Genomic DNA, 25,026 nt, shown 5'->3' on the forward strand with positions numbered 1-25,026 from the left:
CTTTTCTGTGTCCAGTCTATCTACTAACAAGTCCATCAAATGCGTTTTTCAACTCTGATACTATATTTTTCAATTCCAGAATTTATATTTATTTGCTAGCATCTCTACTGAAATTTCTCATCTTTTCAGACACTGTCCATCAGAAAAATGGAAAATAAGTGTTGGTGAGGATGTGGAGAAACTGGAACCCTCACTGGTTCAGCCACCAGGAAAACAGTTTGGCTGTTCTTCAAAGTTAAGCATGAAATTACAATTTCACTCCTATAAAACAGATATTCAAACAAGTACATGTATACACATGTCCATAGCAGCACTATTCACAGTAGCCAGAAGGTGAAAACAGCCCAATGTCCTTGTCGTTGCTAGTAAAATAAAAATAAATATAGCTAATATTTATGAGCATTTATTATGGTAAGGTAGAAAGGGAAAACAAGGGACAATGAGAGGTGGAGACAAGAGATAGGGAACTTGCAGTGAGGAGGCGTATGTAGTGTATGCAGGGAATGGTAAAGAGGTTATTTTGACTTTATCAAAATAATTTGTTAAATGGAGGAATGAGCTGGGGACTTTGTGAAGGTGTAACTGAAGCTGGTAAAATGCCTTGATTGCTAAACATTGGTCTTTAATTAAATAATACTTTCATTATAAGGTATTCCTTGTCTCACAATTTATTAGTTTTAAGTCAAGTAGAAAAATTTACTGCTGTATCGTTATGTCCCTAAATTGTACCAAAAGCAGAATCTTAGTTAAGATACCTTGATAATTCAATTTATAATAGTTACAATTTTTCATACAAACAAATTACACAGTTGTTTACTGAGCAAAGTCTTATCAGCTCTTAAGTTGTTGTATCAATGAGATGCTCATCAGGAAACTGGTTGGTGTGCATCTTGTAGTATGGGATAATTTATAAAAATTGTATTTTGGTGAAGGGATGGATGAATAGGCAGAGCACAGAGGATTTTTAGGACAGTGTGGGCTACATGTTGTTAAACATTTGTCCAAACCCATAGAATGTACAACGAAAAGAGCAAACCCTAATGAAAACTATGGACTCTTGAGTGATCATGATTTGTCAGTGAAAGTTCTCAACTGTAGCACAGGCACCACGCTGGAGGGGGATACTGATAATGGTGGAGGCTGTGCATGTGTGGGGGCAGAGGACATATGAGAAAATCTTTTCCTTCCTCCTGCTTATGCTATGAACTTAAGACTGTTCTAAAAAGTAGTCTTTAAAAAAATATTTATTTAGCCATTTTGGTCACACATTTGGGAAAAGCACTATGGAATGTGAACTGGCTATTGAATAGGATGGAAGCTAATTATAGCCTTCTTCTTGGGTCTTATTTCCCTACAGACATCTTATTTAAGAGATACAGAATAAAGAAAGCAAAAGGAATGATTTATGACATTTTACAACCTAGATCTCACTGAACTCTATTCTGTTTTACTGTAGATTTCCTTAGCATTGTTGTTTTAAAACAAGATCTTAATAATCATTCAGATGTTTCTTTTGTGTATTTGGTTTCTAATTTCATTATTTCAGAAAATGAATATGCCTGATTTAGCAAGGGGGTTTTCTTTCTTTTTATAAATAATCTTAATATGCAAGCATCAAAGAGAAAAGACAACATGACAAACTAAGTTACTAAGGAGTGAATACTTCTAAAATGATTTGCCTTTAGTCGGAAACCCTATTGCTAAAATAAATCATTTAGAAACTGTTTTAATACTTCAATTCTGTATCCTGATGGAAATAGAAACTATGTATCTTGCATTGTGCCCAGCAAATCAGCATTTTCAAAACCTTAGGTTACTTCTAAATGCATTTTTTTTAAATGAAGGACATACTGATATTTACAGTATTTCATTTATATTATGAGTGATCTATAATGTAGAATTTTTTCAGAAGGTAGTCTTCTCTGGGGTTATAATTTTCCTGCAGTTATTTCTCACAAAATCCCTCTGAATTTTATGGCTGTTTTGCATAAGAAGTCCCTAAGATATTTGGCACTCAGCCTGGAGTTTGAGCATGAATATTATCTTTTTCTTGATTCTTATTGCCTCTTGATTTTAATAAGTCGCTGGCTGTTCCTACAGGGCCAAATAATCACTTGCATTGTTCTGTCCAAGAATGTTACTAGATTGGGTGTATTTACATAAGTCTGTGAGAAATAATATTCAGTTTTTGTTTTAAAGACCTGTTATAAACAACAACAATAAAAGTCTTCCTTTCATGATAGTTCAGCCATCTCATTGGTTCATATTCTAAGGGTACCTCAGGCTAACTGTGACTAAATGCTCTAAGGAAAGTACTGATTGCCAGCCTGGTACCATGAAACTCTTCTCTGGGTTTTTGTTAATGAACAATGCAACACAAATGATGGGGAGTTGGATAAAAGTCACAGAATTTTTGAGATGAAGATTTTATCTAGCCTAGTGCCTTTCTTTTTTCTGATGTGGAAACTGAGAGCAAGGGTAGTTGAGTAATTTGCTCAGGTTCATACTCTTCATCGCTTCTGACTTCAAGAACGTTATTCCTTTATCTTAGTGCCTCCTTTTAGAACCTCACTTTCAGAACTGTTACATGCTTTTTGGTTGAAGTTGTCACTTTCTACAGCAGCCAGATAGGCAGTCATTGGTTAGAGCTTAGTTTCTTTGTCAGAGCGACTCCAATCAGCAGAACCTTAATTCTTGCCTTTGTATCTTTGTGCTTTAGTGCTCAGGGGATGGGGGCACTAAATGGAACATTGCAGTGCAAGAGCCTGTTTCACTGCAGTTTTCTAATGAAGGATAATTTCAAAACTTGATAGGTAGGATTTTACTTTAAGTAATTTAGGTATTTTTTAAATAGAGTTTATCTGTTTGTTTTTATTTTTTGTTTGTTTTGAGACAGGTCTTGATCTGTTGGCCAGACTGGAGTGCAGTGGTACAGTCTGGCTTCACTGCAACCTCTTGGGCTCAAGCCATCCTCTCACCTCAGCCTCCTGAGCACCTGGGGCTAGAGGCACACGTTACCATATCTGGCTAATTTTTAAAAACTATTTGTAGAGATGGGGTCTCACTGTGTTGCCGAGTCTGGTCTCAAACTCCTGGGTTCGAGCAATACTCCCTACCTGGCCATCCAGAGTGCTGGGATTACAGGCATGAACCACCAAGCCTGGCATAGCGTTATTTTTAATTGATAATAGATACACTTGTAATTATTATGAACCAGTCTCTTAGTTTTATGTGTATGTGTATATACACACACACACACACAAACACATACACTGTCTCATTGAATTTTAACATAATGAAAAACTATTCTTAAATGAGATGTGAAACTGATACTGTACCTAGAACTTTTTTTTTCAAGCCAAGGTAATAGCTGAACTTAACAGCACTTTTTCTGAGCATCTCATCAGAATATTATTTTACAATATCAGGTATTATTTAATAACATTGCTTCTCCCTTCACCCCTTCATTAGTCCCCTGCTACCTCCATTGTGAGGGGCCATCCTTTAGCCAGAACTAATTCCTACAACTCCTTTATCTGGAAAATGTATCTTGCCATTACTTGAGGTGAGTAAAATGAGTGTATCATCACCTGCCCTGGCAGGCCTAAAAGCAAACTTAGGTATTGTATTCATGGCAGTTGAAGGGAAGTTTTTTTATTTTAATTTTTAAAAGTAGCCATTTGATTCTTTGATGTGAAAATCAACCTGTCAATGAATTCAGCACAGTCCGATGTGTTATTAGGTAGACTGTAATTTAAAGCTGTTACTAGATGTTACACAGACAGGAACTACATGGTAAATGAGTTTCATTTTATTTGTAGAAATCTGGGCACCAAATGATCCAACACTGGTTGGAATGTTTTATTAACCCTATTTGCATTTTGATTGCTGCTATATGAAACTTAAGGTCTCATTATTATTTCTGATAATATATTTTTAGGCCAACCTATCTAAAAAGAACCTTCATATGAAAAGGTGTTTTCACTAATTGTATCCATCTAACACACAATATGTTATGTTTTGTAACTTAATATAAGGGAACAATTTTTAAAGTTTTCTTTATGCCCTAACTGGACCTCTCTATTAGAAAATTCTAATCCATTGGGTAATTTTAGCATTACTCACTTAGAAAATGTTTTGTTTTGATATTACCAAAGGGTTTTGGGAGAAAGCATGTGGCCAAGAATGTCTACATTTACTATTACAGAAACAAAAGATGTTATTTGTGACTTGCTTACTTATTTTCCATAAGTAAAATTGGGCATCACTAATGCTGGAAGACCTACAGAAATAGTGTGCTTGACAAAAGGATCTCTTGTTCTTTTGTCTGCTGCTGATTAGCAGTTGAAATACAGTCATCGTTGGAAAATTGACCAGTGCTGCCATTACAGAACCACACATCCTTTGCTCTTGGTGCCCTTCTTACGTCCTAGTTTTGGTTTTGTTTTGTTTTTTTTTCTTTTTTCCCTCTTTTTTTTTTCTTTTTTCCCTCTTTTTTTTTTCTTTTTCCCCTCTTTTTTTCTGCCCTCTTACCTACCTCATTCACTTATGTTTGTAAAATGGTCCTAAAGATTTGAAATTTTAGGAAAAGTTTTCATCATTATGGTATACGATATTCAGAAATATGCATTGTATGGCAAATAGCAATCTGGATTTGGTAGGATTGGTGGTAGGTAGGTCTGCCATTACCTTCTTGTTTTACTTCATTCTCCTCCCACCCGCCTTTCTCCTTATCTTCAGGATCATCATGATGGTCATTATGATCATCATGATGGTCATTATCATCATGTGAATCTTTGGGAAACTTCTTAGGTACTGAAGTGAAATTCACCTTTAAAAAATGTGTTCCGTATACTTTTCTTCCTTTTTTGTGTGTGTGTGATTATTTTTTCTTATTTGAAATTGCCTCACAACTATAGTCCTATCTGAAATAGTCTGTGTTAAATAGGTTCCTTATAGCTTGTGTTCTTTTTTGCATATGTTAATTAATACTTGGTTTTCTGTGAATTTCCTTTGCATTTCTTGTTTTCATCTATATGAATTCTATATGAATTGCTATATGCATTTCTATTTCTTTCCCCAAAATCAAGACATTTGTTGAGGGGTCAGTAAAGTAAAATGCTATAGAGTTTGTGTGTATTTGGTTATTTGTTATCTTTAATGTGAGGAAGTTTGTATTTTATTTAGTTGGAAGACATGATGGATAAGCTGTGGATAAGTACCTAAATACATAAATGTGTATACATATTGGATAGTTTACTGTTGCTGAAGGCTTGTTTCTTAATCCCTCCAGGAAAGAAAGGAGAGGCTATCCAAATTTGAATCTATTCGTCATTCAATTGCTGGAATAATTAGGTCTCCAAAATCCGCACTGAGCTCTTCAGCAGTAAGTAGGATTAACTCTCTGTGCTACTGAAAATGGTCATTGTCTAACTTCTTTCTGATGCATTAATGAATGTGTGTGTGTGTGTGTGTGTATAAATTTGCACTTACAAATGGAAAGATAAGTGCGTAATTTAACTTTTTGTGTGCATATGAATGTCTATATATGTGTATAGTAAAATCCCATGTAACACTGACATAGGGAATACAGAAATAAACTTGAATTATAGGCTTCCTTTACAATATACAAATAATTATGAGGAACATTTTATGTACTTTGAGGTCTTACTGGAGGAATAGTATAAACAATTCTTTCCTAGTGAAACATAACCCTTTTACAGTAGGGATTACTATATATATTTTAAAAATGTATTAGTGTATATGTATATTTATATTTTAAAGAGCATTTTGATTATAAAATTGAAGTCTGTTTGATAATCATTGAAATGTGGGTTTGACATATCACAGTAGTGCTTGAGTATTAGTTATCTTTAGTAACAGCGGTTTGGCCATCTCATACACATGAATAAACACACAGAAGCATTTCTCTAAAGCATTAGGTCTTCTATTTATTTGGAGAAGGAGGTTTTTTTCCCCCTCAAATACACAGGCACTCCAGTGTATACACCCCTAACAAGTACTAGTCTAATTCTGGTCCTGATGGATTTACCTACACTGGATATTTCACATACATGAATAAAATCATACAATATGTGGCCTTTTGCATGTAGTTTCTTTCATTTATAATTCTTCTACGGTTCATCCATGTTATACAATGTGACAGTACTTCATTCCTTTTTATGACTGAATAATACTCCATTGTATATATTTACCACATATTGTCTATCCATCAGCTGATGGACATTTGGTTGTTTCAGCTTGTTGGCTATTATAAATAATGCTGCATGAACATTCATTGTCAAGTGTTTTTATTTTTGTATGTTTTCACTTCTCTTGGGTGTGTACCCAGGAGTAGAATTTCTGGGTTATATGGTAATAATTCTCTATTTAAGCTTTTGAGGAATTGCCACACTGTTTTTCATAGTAATTGTACCATTTTACATTCCCATCAGCAATATATGAATATTTTTATTTCTCCACATTATTGCCAACACTTGTTATTTTTAATGTTTTCATATTATAGGCATTCTAGTGGGCATGAAGTAGTATCTTACTGTAGTTTTAATTTCCATTTACCTAATGACTAATGATGTGGAGCATTTTTTCATGTTCTTATTGGCAGCTTATATGTGTTCTTTGGACATGTGTTTAGTAATATTCTTTGCACATTTAAAAATTGCTTATTTATTGTTGAATTCTAAGAGTTTATATTCTGAAAATAAGCTCCTTATACATATAATCTACAAATATTTTTTTCTTACTGTTTGGATTTTTTTTTTCACTTTCTTGATGATGTCGTTTAACACACTTAAGTTTTTGATTTTGCTGAAGAGCAATTTATTTTTTCCTTGACTCTGTGTGCTTTTGATGTCAAAAAAAACATTGTCTAATCCAAGATTATGCTGATAATTCAACCTTGTTTTCTTCTTAGAGTTTTATAGTTTTAGTCCTACCACTTACATCTTTGATTATTATTAGTTAATTTTTGTATATGGAGTGAGGTACAGGATCAAAATTTTATTTATTTATTTTAATTAATTTATTTTTGAGATGAGGTTTCACTGTATTACCCAGGCTGATGTTGAATTCCTGAGCTCAAGTGATCCTCCCTCCTCGGCCTCCCTAAGAGTTCAAATTCAGTCTTTTGCATATGGAAGCATATTTAACTTAAAATCATTAAAATGCAACAACTATGAATCACTGTTTATGCAAGTAAACATACAAAAATTAGAATGTTAAAGCATAATTTTAGATAAAATAAAGCAAATGCATTATATATAGGAAAATGAAATTAGAATTAATCACAATGGACTTGACATAACGATTTTTCTGTTTTTAACAGTATTAAAATGTAGAGCTCCCTTTAAAGACAGTCTAATGTAATGCTTAGATCAACAGTCTTAAGAGAAGAAAGAACTTAAGACTTTAGCTGATAGCAGAATTTTTTTCATCTGAATATTGTATTTGATGTCATCAGATGTTTAATATTGTTATAATAATAGAATATTGTAACATAATATATAATATATATCAGAATATATACTTATTATATATAATATATAATAGAATATATAATATATATTTTATATAATATCAGAATAATACTTTAATATATCAGCTACAAGCATGTGTTTCCTTTCCAGTGTACTGAAGGTGTTAAAAGCCCTTTTATTAGTATCTCAGATTACTGAGGCTACAGTCACATCTAGCATCTACCCATCTTAAGGAGGTTGTAATTTTGCATTGAGAACTATTTTTCAGTTCTGAAGCCTCTGAAGCCAAGGCCAGAGATGTTAGACAGTACTAATTACATATTTTAAAAGCCTACTGGCAATCATGAGGGTCCATTCCAATTGAAAGTCTTTCAAACCATATTATATTTAATGAGATCTGTTCCAGTCATGTCAAGAATATTGCCCTTTCTCTAGGGCCATCCATCTACTGCAGAATTTCTATAATGAGTGGCCGAGCAAATCGCTTGTTCCATCTTACAGACACTCATGAATACTAGTTGTATCACTGATATATGGAGTGAATAATGCCCCTGTGATGGTAGCACTCTTTGAAAAATATTCTTTGAAACAAAAATAAAGCACATTTTGGTCAAAATGATTTGTTCTTTATATAGATATCAGAAGAATTATTAAATTATTCAACAGCAGTCTCTTTAAAATTCATATTTTCTACACTCTGTTGACATAGATGCTATTTTAATTTTAGAATTACTTTGTACTAGAATTTAGAAAATCAAAATATTGGAAAGTAGAAATGTGCTTCCTTTGTATAGAGATATTGTAAGTAAGATTTGCTTGCTTGCTTGCTTTTTAGAAACATCATTCAGTTATGTTAAGTTGTACATCAGTTGTAATACAGGGTCACAGTGCTTGGCTTCCGCCAGTGGCACAGGGGAATTTAGCTCTTTTCATGCGTGACATCAACTGCTTCTATTTTTCGGTGTTTTCCTTTCAGTCTAGAAAATCGGCCTTATATTTTCTTTAATCAAGACATGTTGTTAAGTTCAGGTTAAATAGTGTACATTTTAAATATCAGTTGTCTTCGATTATTCTTAAAGTCTTAAGTTGCTTTTCCCCCCATTTATTATTATGTAAAAGAGTCATTAACAAGGGAAAATAAAGATTTTTTGCATTATATCACTCTCATACAGTGAATTCTGTCATGTTTAGGAAAATTAAATATTCTATTAATTTCAAGTTTTGAATTACTTGAATTACAAGTATTACATGTAATTTTTCTAAAAGGACTTATTGAGATTGATATTCTGTAATTTGTACTGTAATGGAGCAAATCTATTGTTTATATGTTCGCTCAGATGCTTAAAACAGGTAACAGAGATCATGTCAGATTGATACTAAGTTTACACAGGCAATCCCAACTTGATGGTAAATGTTTACATTTACTGAAATATGGTTGCCTATTGACATATTGCAATGATCTGGTAGTAGTTTTTGTTGCAATGTGTGATAAGATATTAGCATTGAATATAGTTAATTGATGAAAATGTGTTCTTATTGATATTGTGGCACATTTTATATGTAAAATATATGGGTTTAAGGAAAGAATATTTGATACTGAATAAATGAAACTATAGCAAAAATGTGGTAAAATGATGAGAGAGGATGAGTGAGAGTCACTGGCACAATCGTAAAAGTAACTGCGTAAAAATAATAAAGAGAGAAAAGCATGTTATTACCAATAAACAATGAGTAAGGGAACAGAAGAAGCCAGCAAAAAAGAAGTTGGAGGAAACCCAAAGGTACTGAAACAAGCAGAACTGTTAGAAAGAAAGGAAGGTAAAATAAAATTTATATTTTGCTAAACATAGTGTCCCTTATCAGAGAACCAAGAAGAGGTACAAAAAGACAGGCCAGGAAATGGGAAGCTGTGGAAGTAACCTGATACTTGAGTTTGGCTTAGTTGTCTATTTTTGTTTAATACAAGTTTTAGAAAGAATTCTGTACTAATGCTCATCTCTGATTAGCGTGTAATTCTGTATAGTTACTATGCTAGAGAACAGTTTTATTGTTTGAACCAAACAAATTTATTTATTGAACCAAACAAATTCAAATTCTCAAATACTGTAGTACAAAAAATTGTTAAGAAATTTGTGAATAAAAATTTTACAGCTAGTTTCATTATAGAATGTAAATATTAGCTGAAGTATCTTTTTTTGGTTGATAATATCCATGAAAAAACTGCCAATTCAGCTTTACTGCTAAACAATTAGAATTTGTAGAATTAAAGATAGTCATTTAGTGCCAAAGATAGAACCACTATTTTAACTAATTTACATCCTGTTTGTCTAGCCTGAACACAAATGATCCTGAGGTACAAATATTCAGAATATCTTATTTTTCATTATTTAAAAATTAATTCAATAGATTCAAATGTAACTATTTAGAAATTTTTTAAAAACTGGAAGGGAGAACATTGTTTTTTGTTTTCATTTTATATTAAACATTTAGTATATCTGTACAAATAAAAAATTATATCCAACTATCCAACTAGAAATGACATAAAATACACTTTCCCACCTATGATTACATTTCCCTTTCACTGAAGATAATTTTTACTACCACCAGGCTCATTCAGTAGACTAGTGTTTCCCATCTTTTGTAAACAGTTGATTTCTCATCCCCTCCTAAAATTCCTAAGTAATATATAGCTTTAAAAGAAAAGGGGTCCTATGAAATTAAAAAAAAATAAATTTATAGGGCCAGGCGTGGTGGCTCACACCTGTAATCCCAGCACTTTGGGAGGCCGAGGTGGGTGGATCATGAGGTCAGGAGTTTGAAACCAGCCTGGCCGACATGGTAAAACCCCGTCTCCACTAAAAGTACAAAAAATTAACCAGGTGGGGTGATGCACACCTGTAATCCCAGCTACTCGGGAGGCTGAGGCAGGAGAATCACTTGAACCCAGGAGGCAGAGGTTGCAGTGAGCGGAGATCAGGCCATTGAACTCCCGCCTGGGTGACAGAGCAAGACTCCATCTCAAATAAATAAATAAATAAATAAATAAATAAATAAATAAAATTTATAGAGATAGGGTCTCACTATGTTGTCCCGGCTGGTCTTGAAATCCTGACTTAAGCAGTCCTCCCACCTTGGTCTCCCAAAGTGCTATTACAGGCTTGAGCCACTGTGCCTGGCCAAATCTTAATCTAGTGCCTTAGATCATTTGGCCGTGCTACCGGCTGAGTCTTACAGAATTTTTGAGAAATATTTAAAATCTTGTAAATTACTCATAGTCACCCCAGTATATTACTAAACTGGATTTGGAATAACTTATTAATTAGACTATTAAATTAATGTTAATAACTAAATTTACATGAGAATAGAAAAGATAATTAAATGTCATTTTTATGTTAAAAATTCAGAATTTAAAAAAGTTTGTGTTGAAGTTTTATTTAGATTGTTCAAGCTCAGTAAGGGTTTTGCTTGCATATTTTTGATGCTGTTTTATTCTTGTGTTGCTTTTTTCAAAATGGTTTATTGGGTAATTAATTTTAATAGAATCTAGACCACACTATTTTCAAAAAACACTTTTGTTTTTGCCTCCCAAAAAGAAGCTCATCTTGATACTCAAATGCTTGAGTGAAGGTATACAAATCTTCATTACATACTTGAGAATTAGCCTGGACTAGGGTAAGGAGAAAAACTAATCTCTTTTTCTTTCCCCAAGAAAAAAAAATTTTCAAGTGCTGCTTCCTTATTGCCTTTTCATATAAAATAACCTCTTTAATTTCACTAATTCTGGTATATTTTTGCTGGACTATTCTTTAGGAACAAGATCTAGGGAAAATAACTAATTAAACAGCTAGCCCAATCAATCAGGAAAACTTATTAACTTATTAACTGTACTGTATTAATTGTAACTTAAAAAGGAGGCTTTGCTCCTACCCCCATATCTTTGGCAAAAATCTCAGATAATTTACTAATGAAGGAAAACCCTGTCTGTTGAGGCTGATAAAGATGGGATATTTGAGGTAAAAAGCTTGGTTTCATTTGTGATGTCATTATGCTGGGCTCTTGGTATGTTGCTTTTTTTTTTTTTTTTTTTTTGCTGGTGCATCCTACATATATTACTGTCAAGTTTGTAAAATTGTGTTGGGATTTCATTCAAATCATATTGATAAGAATATTCCTTCCAGTGCTTCCAGAGAAGTCTTTGAAAGACCTGATATACCCAGGCAGGGGATATGTGTGACTTTTCCCTGTGTATGTGTGTACACATGTGTATATACACACATACACTCACAGTAAGTTCAGCTTATATTTCATAACAATGTTGTATAGGGGATGGGGAATAACAGATCTTTGAGCTTCCCTCCCTACCCCCAAAGAAACTAAGAAACCTATAGAATTGAAGTATGATCTTTATGAGATAGCAATATAAGTTCCTTACTATTTAGTTTTTTAAAAACGAAACAAAACTCAGATACTTTCCCCAGATGACTTTTTCCCCCATACATGTTCTTCATCATATACTTAAATGAATTTCTGGGAATGCTGGCTGAGCTTTTATACTTCATATACCTTTCCACCTTAGTTCATCAAACTGTGTTCTCTCAGTTGGAAATAAATGCAAATTTAGAAGGATAGGTTGGCTAGGACAAGAAATCAACATGTAGCATCCTCGTTTGGGATGCTTTCCTGTTATGTAGACCTTTTAGAGAGACAATGATAAAAATAAGTCCTTTGCAAAGATGTTACATTGAACTTCTTGTATTCAGTAATAACTTTTGAATAAATAAGCACTTTTGCTATTAGTGAGACAGAAATATGTCCATTATAGTAAAAATTTTAGTATTTACTCTAATTAGATGCACTATGATAAAATTTTAAAATAAAATTTTTGATTATACAAATAGAAAACGTTTGATTATTTTTTACTTCTTTAATAATTACAAATTATTAGTATCGGTATATACAAAAAGTTAATTTTGTGTAGATTATGTTTGTTTTTAAAAGTAGTATTCTTTTACCTCATATAGTCATGGGTGGTTCTTTAGATAAAATTGTTCTTTAAAACAATTTTTGGGAATATGTTAAAACGTTTTTTGAAATAAAATATTTTTCTTATATGTTAAATATGATATAATATTGTTTATCATAGTTTGTGTGAAAATTAAAAAGACTTAGTTTACCAAAACTTCCATGTATAGTCACAACCTGAATATATTTTAAAAGTTTAAAATGTTATTTAATATGAGTGGAAGAAGTAAGAATCAGAATGTAGACTCTTCCTTGAGATCTATTTTGGACTTTTCAAGTTTTTTATTGTTGTTTTGTTTTGTTCTTTTAACCAACAGAATGGGTTTTGGATAATATGAAATAGAATTTTGAGCAGTAAGTTTTGGGTCTCTTCAGTGGTACAAAACAATGAAGTCTTTGTTAAAAACCAGTTTTTACTTACTACAGAATTACCATACTTTGGTCCTACCTAGAATTTATATCAGCCTGTAAAACTTCATATATGAATATGAATATTTGCCTTTCATTTATTATTAATTCTGATGTTTCCAATTTATAAATTACCTTCTCATGAGGCATTGTGCATACTGTATTTTGAGAACCTTAAAAGTTAGTTCAAATTACTACACCTTATCCACAAAGTACTCTTTATATCTGGAGGAGTTTAGTTCCTGTGTGCCATAAAAACAATAACATCAGCAACATTTTTACTTGTAATCAGAAAATGTGTGATTTAATCTACTATCAGTTAGCACATTTCAAGGAAATAACAGTCATCTCTTAAATTATTTCTGACTTGGTGTTAGCATTTGGCCTCTTAAAATAACAGAGAATTTGCTTTCTCTACCATGCTCATGGTTTATAAACATTCCTTATCTTTGCCGTGTGTTTGTAATTGCATATTGGTGGTTTTCAGTGATGCTATTTCTCCTAGGGCTTTATCTACCATTGCTTTGTAGAAGCAGCACCAGCCATGTGGCAGAGGTAATGGTTAAGTCAGGTGAGTGAAGATAAGGACAGGAAGGCACAGCAGCAAGGCAGCATCAAATAAAACCTGAGATAGTGCTCCTGGAACATATGAGACTGCTCAGAACCTCTGTGATCAAGAGTTAATTACATAAAAAAGAAATACCTTAGCTTTTCATTTACATAAAAATTAAGTTGTTTTGTGATACATTTCTGTTAATTCCCTCTTTTTCTTCATAATTTCTCTGGTTGATAATTTTAGTATATAGATTTATTTTAGGACGTGGTGAATAAGATTATCAATGCTAACTCTAAATGCTAATATTGTGTCTACCTTTGTATGACAGATAAAACAAAGTGTTGAAGTGTATGTATTTGTGGTAAACTTCAGCACCAGTACTTCAAAAGATATTTTAGGTTCATCATATAACTTTTAATTGGTCAATTAAAGGGAGGAACATTTGTAAGAAGCCTTTATAGTTGCTATGAATTTTATTAGAAAATAATCAGTATTTTCTCTAATTTAGTTTTTTTTTTTTTTAATATTTGTTTAAGCTTTCTGATATGATCTCCATCAGTGAGAAGCCTTTGGCAGAACAGGACTGGTACCATGGTGCAATTCCCAGAATAGAAGCTCAAGAACTGTTAAAAAAACAAGGAGACTTTTTGGTGCGAGAGAGTCATGGGAAACCTGGTGAATATGTCCTTTCTGTATATTCTGATGGACAGAGGAGACATTTTATCATACAATATGTTGATGTACGTTTCCAGTTTAGTTCATATGTATATTTTGATGTAGTTCATTGTGGTACAATTGTATTAAAATAATGAATGGTTTGTGACAAATGCCTGCAACACTTGAAATTTAGCACTTAATTTTTTTCTGAATTTCTTAAATACAGTGCTTCAAAATTTGCTAACATTTAAGTATGTTTAAGGAAAGATGTATTTAGTAATATTTTAAATTAAAAATAGTGTTTACAAAATCAAAGTCTATAGCTATTTAAAATATGTTGTTAAATTTGAACATTAAAGATATTTCGAATTAAAACTAAAAACAATGTGATTATTATAAGTTTTTTTTCTAGAGAAACTTAAGTTTATGAAACTTATACTTTTGAAATTGGAGCTTGGAATTGTTTTCAGAATGGTGCCGTGAAAGATTTTTAAGAAATACTTTATTGAATAATGATAGTGAAATTTCTTAATGAATGGGATGATGGTTGAATTGGTTTTTTGATACATTAAAGATTAAGGTTTTTCTTTTTATAGATAAGCCGTTGTTTATTGGCATTAATAATGAATAGAAATTAATGAAGAATTAAAAATAATTTGTTTACATTGATTATTCTAATGCTAATTTATTTTTTGAAATTTTTTTAAGCATTGCTAAACTACTTTCTATGTTTGTTACATTTCTTTATTGAGCCTTAAACAGATGAAGAGTAATTTCAAAATTTAACTTTACCCACTAAGGAATTTTAATGTTTTTGGCATATGAAGGAATTGATGCCTCTATTTGTTTTCCATTCCCATCATTTCAGATGGCCTGCATTTTCAAGATTGCTATCCACAGGATTTCAGTTTATGTCTAGAGACTAGGGTGATACTAATTGCCTTACACAAATTGAACCATGATCATTAGATGAACCTGAGGGCTTGGATAGCTTAGTAACAGGTGTATGTACACACACGTATGCACATATACCTCTTAATAAGTTTATATATATATGAAACATACCTTTTTGAGCTGACATTCACATATAATACAATTAATCATTTTAAAGTGTAGGATTCAGTAGCATTTAGTACATTTACATCTAGTAGTTATAGCTAAATGAAGTAGATACCATTCTAGTAGGTTAAAAGGAATACATCCATTAAAGTATTTCCACTATCATAATGTTCACACTATTTGTTAATTTTTCATAGTATTCAGACCTCAATTTGATAATCATATTTTCCCACATTCATACATCTAACTTACTGTTTTGGAAACTCTGTTGTTTCTAATGATGTGTAATTTTTTATTTCCTTGGCAAACTCTTTTGTAATTTATATATGCCTTTAAGTTATGAATTTAGATAACCTACCCTATTACAATTTGTGACCATGTTGGCAATATTTATTACATGGTGTGAGAATTGTAGAAGGAAAGATTGTAGGTAAAGTATAAACTCGTTAACCACAACTTATATGAATGTTTCATTTTATTTTCTAAGCTCTGAAAGTAACTATTTTTGAAATATGTATTATGTAATACTGAAATATTTATCTTATCACTTCTAGTTTAAATTGTAACTATAGGTATTTAAATTAGCATTCTTAGAAACAAAAAGGAAAGGGTCAGTGTGCAAATTATTGCTTGTTTTTAATATTGCCATTTTGTTTTAAGTGGCTAAAATGAACAATATAATATATGCTAAAAATAAGAGGTTACAAGTTCACATTTCATAGTTTTATCCGGTTTCCTTCTGTCACTGAGATTTTTCAAATATCTCTGTTAAAAATGAGAACATTTATTTTTCACTAAACGCCTCAGATTTTCTGCTGCCTAATTTTATTCTAGTGAGTTTTTGCTGTATAATGTTGAGCTCCTCAAGCAATTGCAAACAGTATAAGATGATATAGAGTTTTAATTCTTTTTCATTTTGTGCAGCTGATTCTTCCATGAGCTAAAATTATCCTGTTCATTTCCTCCTATACCTGTTAACTAGAAGGGGTCAATAAATGGGGAAATTCATTAACAGATATTTAATGAGTGCCTACTGTATTCTAATGAAGGAGTTTATATTATAGAAGCTGTAAATAAATGAGCCAACAAGTGTTCCAAGAGAGGAGGTTATGAAGTAATACAAGATTTTAGAGGAGTTAAAAATATTAAATAGTAGATCAATAAAAAGAGCACTATATTTGGAGTTAGAACACTTGGCTTTCAGTCCTAGCTCTGTCTTTACTTGTTCTGTGGTTTAGGAAATAAAGGGGGTTAATATCTTAAAGAGTTTTTGCGAGAATCAAGTAAGTGAATACATACTTTGCAGGATGTGAAATTAAATAAACCAATAAGGCAGCATAGAAATGAATACTGGAAAGCTCATGCACTCATGCATTTTGCATTCAAGACATTGAATACAACATTTAATACAAAGAATAGACATTTCTCCAAAAAGTTGTGTAAATGGCCAATAGGTATTATGAAAAAATGCTCAGTATCACTGATCATCAGAGAGTACAAATCAAAACCACAATAAAACATCATTTTATCCCAGTAGAATGGCTATTATTAAAAACACAAAAAATAATAAATGCAGGCAAGGATGTGGAGAAAAGGGAACTCTCATACACCGTTGATGGGAATGTAAATTAGTAAATTCATTATGGAAATCAATATGGAGATTTCTCAAAAAAGTATAATAGAACTGCCATATGATCCAGTGATCCCACTACTGAGTATTTATTCAAAGGAAAATAAATCAGTATACCAAAGGGATACCTGTACTCCCATGCTTATTGCAGTACTATTCACAGTAGCAAAAATAAGGAATCAATCTAAGTGTCCATTAACATTTATTATTTGTCTGGTGATTTGATAATTGAATGTGTGCCAGTACATGTACCATATACTGGTAAAGTGGTTTGCATGTTAATAGTTATTCAACTCTTTTACTCTGTGAGGAGGTACAAATATTATCTCTGTTTCACTAAGGAATAAGCTGAGACACTGAGAGATCTTGATTGGTGTTTTGCACACCTAGAACATATATTATTATAAATAGATTAGTACCTTCAGTGTGAAATATTCTCAAGCATCAGTGCTAATATATCATAGAAGGTATGCCTACTATGTACAAAAGTTCTTTAGGCAATGAATTAACAACTGCTTTGAACTGACTCAAACACTAACTGCCTTGAGTTGGTTTATACTCCATAGTTAAGTGCTAAAGTAAACTAATGCAAGTTTGTTCATTACTCGATGAAACAGAAATATTCATTTAAGAAGTTTTATATAAATTAAATTTTGATACATTAAATCTTTTTTATTTTCTAGTATGGAAAAAGAGCTTTGAGTTTTTAAACTTTCAACTGGGAGAGTAATCTTCCAGTAATGCGAGTAATATAGAATTTAGTCGGTTTTGAAAGTTCTTATTTCTTCACAGGATTTTCTTAAAATGGGGGTACTCCAAAATCTGTATTGGTATATATCTCCTGGATGTGAGAACTATCAGTTGGAAGCGTTTGTTACATTGCATTGCAATGCTTCTTGCATTGAAAAATATGGCCAATAGGGTATTTTTGATTTGCCAGGTTTATTGCTATCAATTTATCCATATGACAACCTACTCATAGGCCAATTTGAAATATGAAAACAAGAGAAAAAGGGTCTTGGAGGAGTTTGGGGAAAATTGCACCTTACCTAGTGATATGCAATTTTAAAATGCTAAGATTTGAGCATGTTGATATCTGCAGTTTTGTCACTGGTGCATTTTATTTCTTTATCAAAGATGCATGAATGAGTGTTTTTGGTAATGAATAATAAATGAATACTCCACTATAAAAAGCAAACTAATACTGTATCAACAGATAGAAAATAAATGGTCAGATGTATTAAAATATTTACCATCAGACTGGATATCCTTCCTTATATTTTTGATATTATTTTTGATATTGAAAGTTTTATCAAATGGGACACATATGTAGACATATGTAAACGTGTATCTTGTCCGTTAACTCGGGTGTATCCCATGCTTTATTTCCTTTGGTTAGCATTTTAGCAAAATGCATTTCAGGTCTGTTTGTTAGATTTTTTATTTTTTCAACAATTTGAATTAGATTTAAACATTGTGAAGATTAATTTATCTCTCACAAGGTAGAATTTTAAAACATGTCAGAGCTTTCTTTATTTATTTATATTTTTATCATCTTAATAACTTTTAAGGGTATAGTTTAGTAGTGTTAAGTATATTCACATGGTTGTGCAATTATAGTTTTTTAAAGAATGGAATCTAATTTGTCAATGAATGTAGATTTTCTAAACCAATGTCTTCACATTTATTCTACCTTATTGTTCTCTCTCCAGAACATGTATCGATTCGAGGGCACTGGATTTTCAAACATTCCTCAACTTATAGATCATCACTATACAACGAAACAGGTCATCACTAAGAAATCGGGTGTAGTTCTGCTGAATCCTATTCCTAAGGTAGTTGCTTATATACTTTTTTGTCTGTTTGTTTTAAAAGAATTTTTGGTGCGTTAACATTTCCAACAGTAAATAAAGTTCTTAGATTATATGCTAGTCGTTCAGAAAAAAAGAAAGTTTTGTTTTTGTTTTTCTGGCTTTTATTAGTAATACAATTGAAACATGAAATTTCCTTGATTTTATTAAGATGAGCTGCTTTTTATTCAGTATTTGCTAGTATACAAATGGCTTGGATTTTTTTTCCCCTTTCTTTCCTAGTTTTTCTTCAGACTTGAGGCTTTTCTTCACTTTATAAGGTTCATACTTTGAAAGGTTCAGGTTATAAAAGATTCAAAGTTGTATAAGTCAAAGACAATGTCCAGCAATTAGGAATAAATTAGGGTTTTAATTTGGGATGTTATATTTACAATGTATTATAAGATATTAGAACTATTAAAAACTAGTCTACTCTTCATGGAAGCAGTAAATCAGAACTTACCTATGTGGAGCCAGGTGGTTGGATAAGAGATTGTCTTAGGTCATTTTTACCTCTATGATCTATCGCAGAAAACACTACTTACATGTGCTTTTCAAGATTTGTTCAATAAAGAATGGGTATGTGGAAGTTTTGTGTTTTTAAGGTAATATATTTGGGACTTAAACCAAAGTGGAACAATGGAGCTGACTTAGTTTCTGAGCACCTTTGATGTTTCAGGAGTGGGGTTCGTATTGGCAAGAGCGCTTTCCTTTCAGGACTGTCTAATATGAAGAACAGCGTAGAAATAGGAAAGCCACACAATTTGGTAGATTAATATTTGTTGATATGACTGTTATACATTTAGGGATTGCTTTTAATTTGAAGTAAGTGTCAGTTCCAAGAGTGCTGGTACATAGTCCGGATTTAGCAATTTGGAAATTTAAAAAACAATTATTTTATTTCCTTTTGTTAATCTGGGAAATAATATCTATATTTGTACATTTTTTGTACTACTGAGTCTTCACTGAGAGGATGACCTTTAATATTTCTCTAACGGAAGATTTTGACAGTTGTTTGTTAAACATTCTAATTCTCTGGTTAAGGAGCTGGCTTTCTTGAACAATTTTCTATAATTATGAAATTGCATAATTCTTTGTTAATTTTTAAAATTCATTTTCTACCCTTAATTACCAAAACCATAAAAAATTCTTCTTCAGTCTGAAATAGATTGTCACATTTTTTCTATAGCAAATATATATATATGTATATATAAATCTTTCAATATTTCCTCCTTCATCTTTATTTTTTCTTTTTTTTTAAATTATACTTTATGTTCTAGGGTACATGTGCACAACGTGCAGATTTGTTACATATGTATACATGTGTCATGTTGGTGTGCTGCACCCATTAACTCTTCATTTACATTAGGTATATCTCCTAATGCTATCCCTCCCTCCTCCCACCCCACAACAGGCCCTGTTGTGTGATGTTCCCCTTCCTGTGTCCAAGTGTTCTCATTGTTCAGTTCCCATCTATGAATGAGAACATGTGGTGTTTGGTTTTCTGTTCTTGTGATAGTTTGCTGAGAACAATGGTTTCCAGCTGCATCCATGTCCCTACAAAGGACACAAACTCATCCTTTTTTATGGCTGCATAATATTCCATGGTGTTATGTGCCACATTTTCTTAATCCATTCTATCATTGATGGACATTTGGGTTGATTCCAAGTCTTTGCTATTGTGAATAGTGCCGCGATAAACATACATGTGCATGTGTCTTTATAGCAGCATGATTTAAATCCTTTGGGTATGTACCCAGTATTGGGATGGCTGGGTCAAATGGTATTTCTAGTTCTAGATCCTTGAGGAATCGCCACACTGTCTTCCACAATGGTTGGACTAGTTTACAGTCCCACCAACAGTGTAGAAGTGTTCCTATTTCTCCACATCCTCTCCAGCACCTATTGTTTCCTGACTTTTTAATGATTGCCATTCTAACTGGTGAGATGATATGTCATTGTGGTTTTGATTTGCATTTCTCTGATGGTCAGTGATGCTGAGCATTTTTTCATGTGTCTGTTGGCTGCATAAATGTCTTCTTTTGAGAAGTGTCTGTTCATATCGTTTGCCCACTTTTTGATGGGGTTGTTTTTTTCTTGTAAATTTGTTTGAGTTCTTTGTAGGTTCTGGATATTAGCCCTTTGTCAGATGAGTAGATTGCAAAAATTTTCTCCCATTCTGTAGGTTGTCTGTTCACTCTGCTGGTAGTTTCTTTTACTGTGCAGAAGCTCTTTAGTTTAATTAGATCCCATTTGTCAATTTTGGCTTTTGTTGCCGTTGCTTTTGGTGTTTTAGACATGAAGTCCTTGCCCATGCCTATGTCCTGAATGGTATTGCCTAGGTTTTCTTCTAGGGTTTTTATGGTTTTAGGTCTAACATTTAAGTCCCTAATCCATCTTGAATTAATTTTTGTATAAGGAGTAAGGAAGTGATCCAGTTTCAGCTTTCTACTTATGGCTCACCAGTTTTCCCAGCACCATTTATTAAATAGGGAATCCTTTCCCCATTTCTTGTTTTTAAAAGAGGGAATTCTCCATAACTCATTTTATGAGGCCAACATCATCCTGATACCAAAGCCTGGCAGAGACACAACAAAAAAAGAGAATTTTAGACAATATCCCTGATGAATATCGATGCAAAAATTCTCAATAAAATACTGGCAAACCGAATCCAGCAGCACATCAAAAAGCTTATCCACCATGATCAAGTGGGCTTCATCCCTGGGATGCAAGGCTGGTTCAACATATGCCAATGAATAAACATAATCCAGCATATAAACAGAACCAAAGACAAAAACCACATGATTATCTCAATAGATGCAGAAAAGGCCTTTGACAAAATTCAACAGCCCTTCATGCTAAAAACTCTCAATAAATTCAGTATTGTTGGAATGTATCTCAAAATAATAAGAACTCTTTGTGACAAACCCACAGCCAATATCATACTGAATGGGCAAAAACTGCAAGCATTCCCTTTAAAAACTGGCACAAGAGAAGGATGCCCTCTCTCACCACTCCTATTCAGCATAGCGTTGGAAGTTCTGGCCAGGGCAATCAGGCACGAGAAAGAAATAAAGGGTATTCAGTTAGGAAAAGAAGAAGTCAAATTGTCCCTGTTTGCAGATGACATGATTGTATATTTAGAAAACCCCATTGTTTCAGCCCAAATCTCCTTAAGCTGATAAGCAACTTCAGCAAAGTATCAGGATATAAAATCAATGTGCAAAAATCACAAGCATTCTTATACACCAATAATAGACAAACAGAGATCCAAATCATGAGTGAACTCCCATTCACAATTGCTTCAAAGAGAATAAAATACCTAGAAATCCAACTTACAAGGGATGCGAAGGACCTCTTCAAGGAGAACTACAAACCATTGCTCAATGAAATAAAAGAGGACACAAATGGAAGAACATTCCATGCTTTCTTTTTAAATAAGTGATGCCACCAAATACCCAGCTTCTCAAGTCATAAATTGAGGGTCTTTGACATCTCTTTCTTCTACATCACTGCCCTCCCTCAAGCACTCTGGGTTACAATTAAGTATTTATCTCTTAAAAATACAAAAATTAGCTGGGGGTAGTGGCACATGCCTATGGTCCTAGCTACTTGGGTGGCTGAGATGGGAGGATTGCTTGAGCCTGGGAGGTTGAGGCTGTAGTGAGCTGTGATTGTACCACTGCACTCCAGCCTAGGCAGCAGAGAGAGACCCTGTCTCTAAATAAATGAAGTGTTTTGTATGCTTAATTATTCATGTGGAAGTATGAACACCAATTCTAGTATATATCAGTATGAATAAAATACAGTACAGGAAGATATTTTTTATCCAGATTAGGTTAACAAAATATACAAATAGGATTTCAGCGATACTGATGTCCCATTTCACAAGTCAACCAAATGTTTGTATTGTCTAATTTAGACCTTGCTTCGCCAGGTCTAAATTGGGAAACCAAATCTATAAAAGAAAGAAATAACAACGCAGATATGAGTTTGATTAGGAATACAAAATTTCAAATAAAGCTATACCCCTTATAATATAAAATTTGCTATAAAACTTTGATAATAGATTAGATTCTCTGGACTATTACATGGTTAATTAATGTTTTTCCAACCCCCAATGCTTTGGAATTGATTATCTCACCATCTGATAGAACTAGCTATGAAAATAAATATATACTGGATGCTGTAGAAATTTAAAGGGTTATATATGATTTTTTATATGAGGTGGAAATTTAAAGTTTATCTGGCTATTAACCTAAAGTACTTGTATTTGAAATCTAAAAATCATTATCTCAGTTTGTTGCAAATGTTATACACTTGATTTAAAGGATCGTGTTACTCTTTTAAAAGAAAATCACAAAACAGAAGCTTTGAGTTAGATAATTTTTCAATTATGAGTAGATAACAAATTGATATGGATTTGTTATGGTGGTAGTATCTATTACATATCTTCCTTTGAATTATTTGTACTCTTATAACTGAATTATTTCTTGATTTAATTTGTGTGAAAAGTGAATGTCTTTGATTATATAATGTGCTATAAAATATTTAATTTCTGTCTTGCTAGACTTCATTTTTAGCCTACATAAAGAATTCCACTTTAGTTTCATTGTCATTTCTATTTCCCATTTATTTCTCTTCCCATTTATCTCTGCTCCTACCCATAAAAATATAAGTTTATCATCATAATGCCTAACTTGAGGACAGAATGGCTAAAGTAATCTCTTTCTTTATATTTTATGCACATTCACTCAGAGGTACAGAAAACTAGACAGGATTAAATTGTTTAACTTTCTCACTTTATTATAAACTAGTGGGTGCTTGAGTCACTCATTCCTCTCCCTGATTTTTCCTACACTACCTCCAGAGCTTGTGTAAACATACGGAAGATGGAAGAAATTGTTGTAAAGAGGGGTTATTAATCACCCATTATCATCGTTCTTACATTAGCAGACACGTTATACATGCATATGACCTGTTCTTAATTCAGTTTCTACTCAAATGTCACTTCATCAGGGAGGCCTTTTCTGACTACCATGTATAAAATAACACATCAAACCCTTTTGCTCTCCCTTCTTCTGCCTTTATTTCTCTTCATCATAGTGACATTGTATTATGTGATGTATTTTTAATCATTTGTCTCCCCCAAGTAAAATAACTTCCATAGGGCCACAATTGGTGTAGTGTTATTTCCAGTGTCTCGAAGAGTGCTGACCCATGCTAATGTTCAATAAATATTTGCTGGAAGATTGAATTCACTGAGCAATTGCTAGGAGCCCAGCTAATTGCTGACCTTTTTATATGCATTATCTCATTTAACTTCACATATTCCTATAAAATATTAGTAAGAATTGTTGTTAATCTCATATAATATTATTGTTGCTGTTATTGCTATAAAATATTATGAATGAAGGGCTAAAGATTAAAATGGTAAATGAATTCAGGAATTCATTTACAGAAAACAGAACTGGTTAAGAGGCAGATCTGGAATTTGAGCCCACATTCTTAACCACTGTCTATTTTTCCAGATTGTAGAGTCTAGACTTTAGAGGCTAAAATAAACTGTTTAATTAATATGAATGTGAATTTAAGGGAAACGAAGTCTCTTTCATTCTATAAAATATTAACTTGAACAAGATTTTAATATATCAAAAACTATTAGTTTCTATAAAAGAAAAATTTCTGAACAGTAATATTGGGTAGGGAAAGCTAGGATTTGAGCTAAAATATAGGGATTGTTCAAATATATTTAAGAAAGACATCTAGTTTAACATTTAAATGACACTTTTGGAAGATATTTGCTTTGTTAAGTTTAATATTTCTTCATATTAAGATGTTTTTAAGTAAGAAATCTCTTTCTGAATCGAAAGTAAAGCAAAAACATGTATGATTAAATGTAGATTAGGCCAGGTGCAGTGGCTCGTGCCTGTAATCCCAGCCCTTTGGGAGGCCAAGGTGGGCGGACTGCTTGAGGTAAGGAGTTTGAGACCAGCCTGCCTAACAAGTGAAACCCCATCTCTACTAAAAATACAAAAATTAGCCAGATGTGGTGGCATGCACCTGTAATCCCAGCTACTTGGGAGGCTGAGGCAGGAGAATCACTTGAAGCTGGGAGTCAGAGGTTGCAGTGAGCTGAGATCGCGCCACTGCACTCCTGCCTGGGCAACAGAGTGAAACTCCATCTCAAAACAAAACAAAACAAAAAAAGGTACATTAGATAGGCAGTGAGCAATTAATTTGAACCTTAGACAACCATCTTAAATTAAGTAATTGTAATTGTAGCTTTTTACCAGAATGTCATATAGATTGTCAGAGTATTAGAGTCAGATTTGTGAGAGGAGAGTA

The 25,026-nt window shown here is 32.6% G+C and overlaps 1 protein-coding gene across 8 annotated transcripts in view; it reads left to right on the forward strand.

Moving 5' to 3' along the window:
- FER (FER tyrosine kinase) overlaps nt 1-25,026 on the forward strand; it is a 445,427-nt gene that overhangs the window by 197,239 nt on the left and 223,162 nt on the right. For 6 of the 8 annotated variants that reach the window (XR_013418480.1, XR_013418479.1, XM_015140536.3 and 3 more), the window contains 3 exons: nt 5,294-5,386; nt 14,019-14,222; nt 18,541-18,663. Coding sequence is in view for 5 of the 8 variants with exons in the window: in XM_015140536.3 (XP_014996022.1) it covers nt 5,294-5,386; nt 14,019-14,222; nt 18,541-18,663 (420 nt within the window). In the remaining 3 variants the exon portion in view is untranslated. The remainder of the gene's footprint in view (nt 1-5,293; nt 5,387-14,018; nt 14,223-18,540; nt 18,664-25,026) is intronic. The other 2 variants (XR_013418478.1, XM_078005094.1) reach the window with 2 other exon arrangements.

The sequence above is a fragment of the Macaca mulatta genome, chromosome 6 (assembly GCF_049350105.2).
Source record: "Macaca mulatta isolate MMU2019108-1 chromosome 6, T2T-MMU8v2.0, whole genome shotgun sequence".
Taxonomy (NCBI): Eukaryota; Metazoa; Chordata; class Mammalia; order Primates; family Cercopithecidae; genus Macaca; species Macaca mulatta.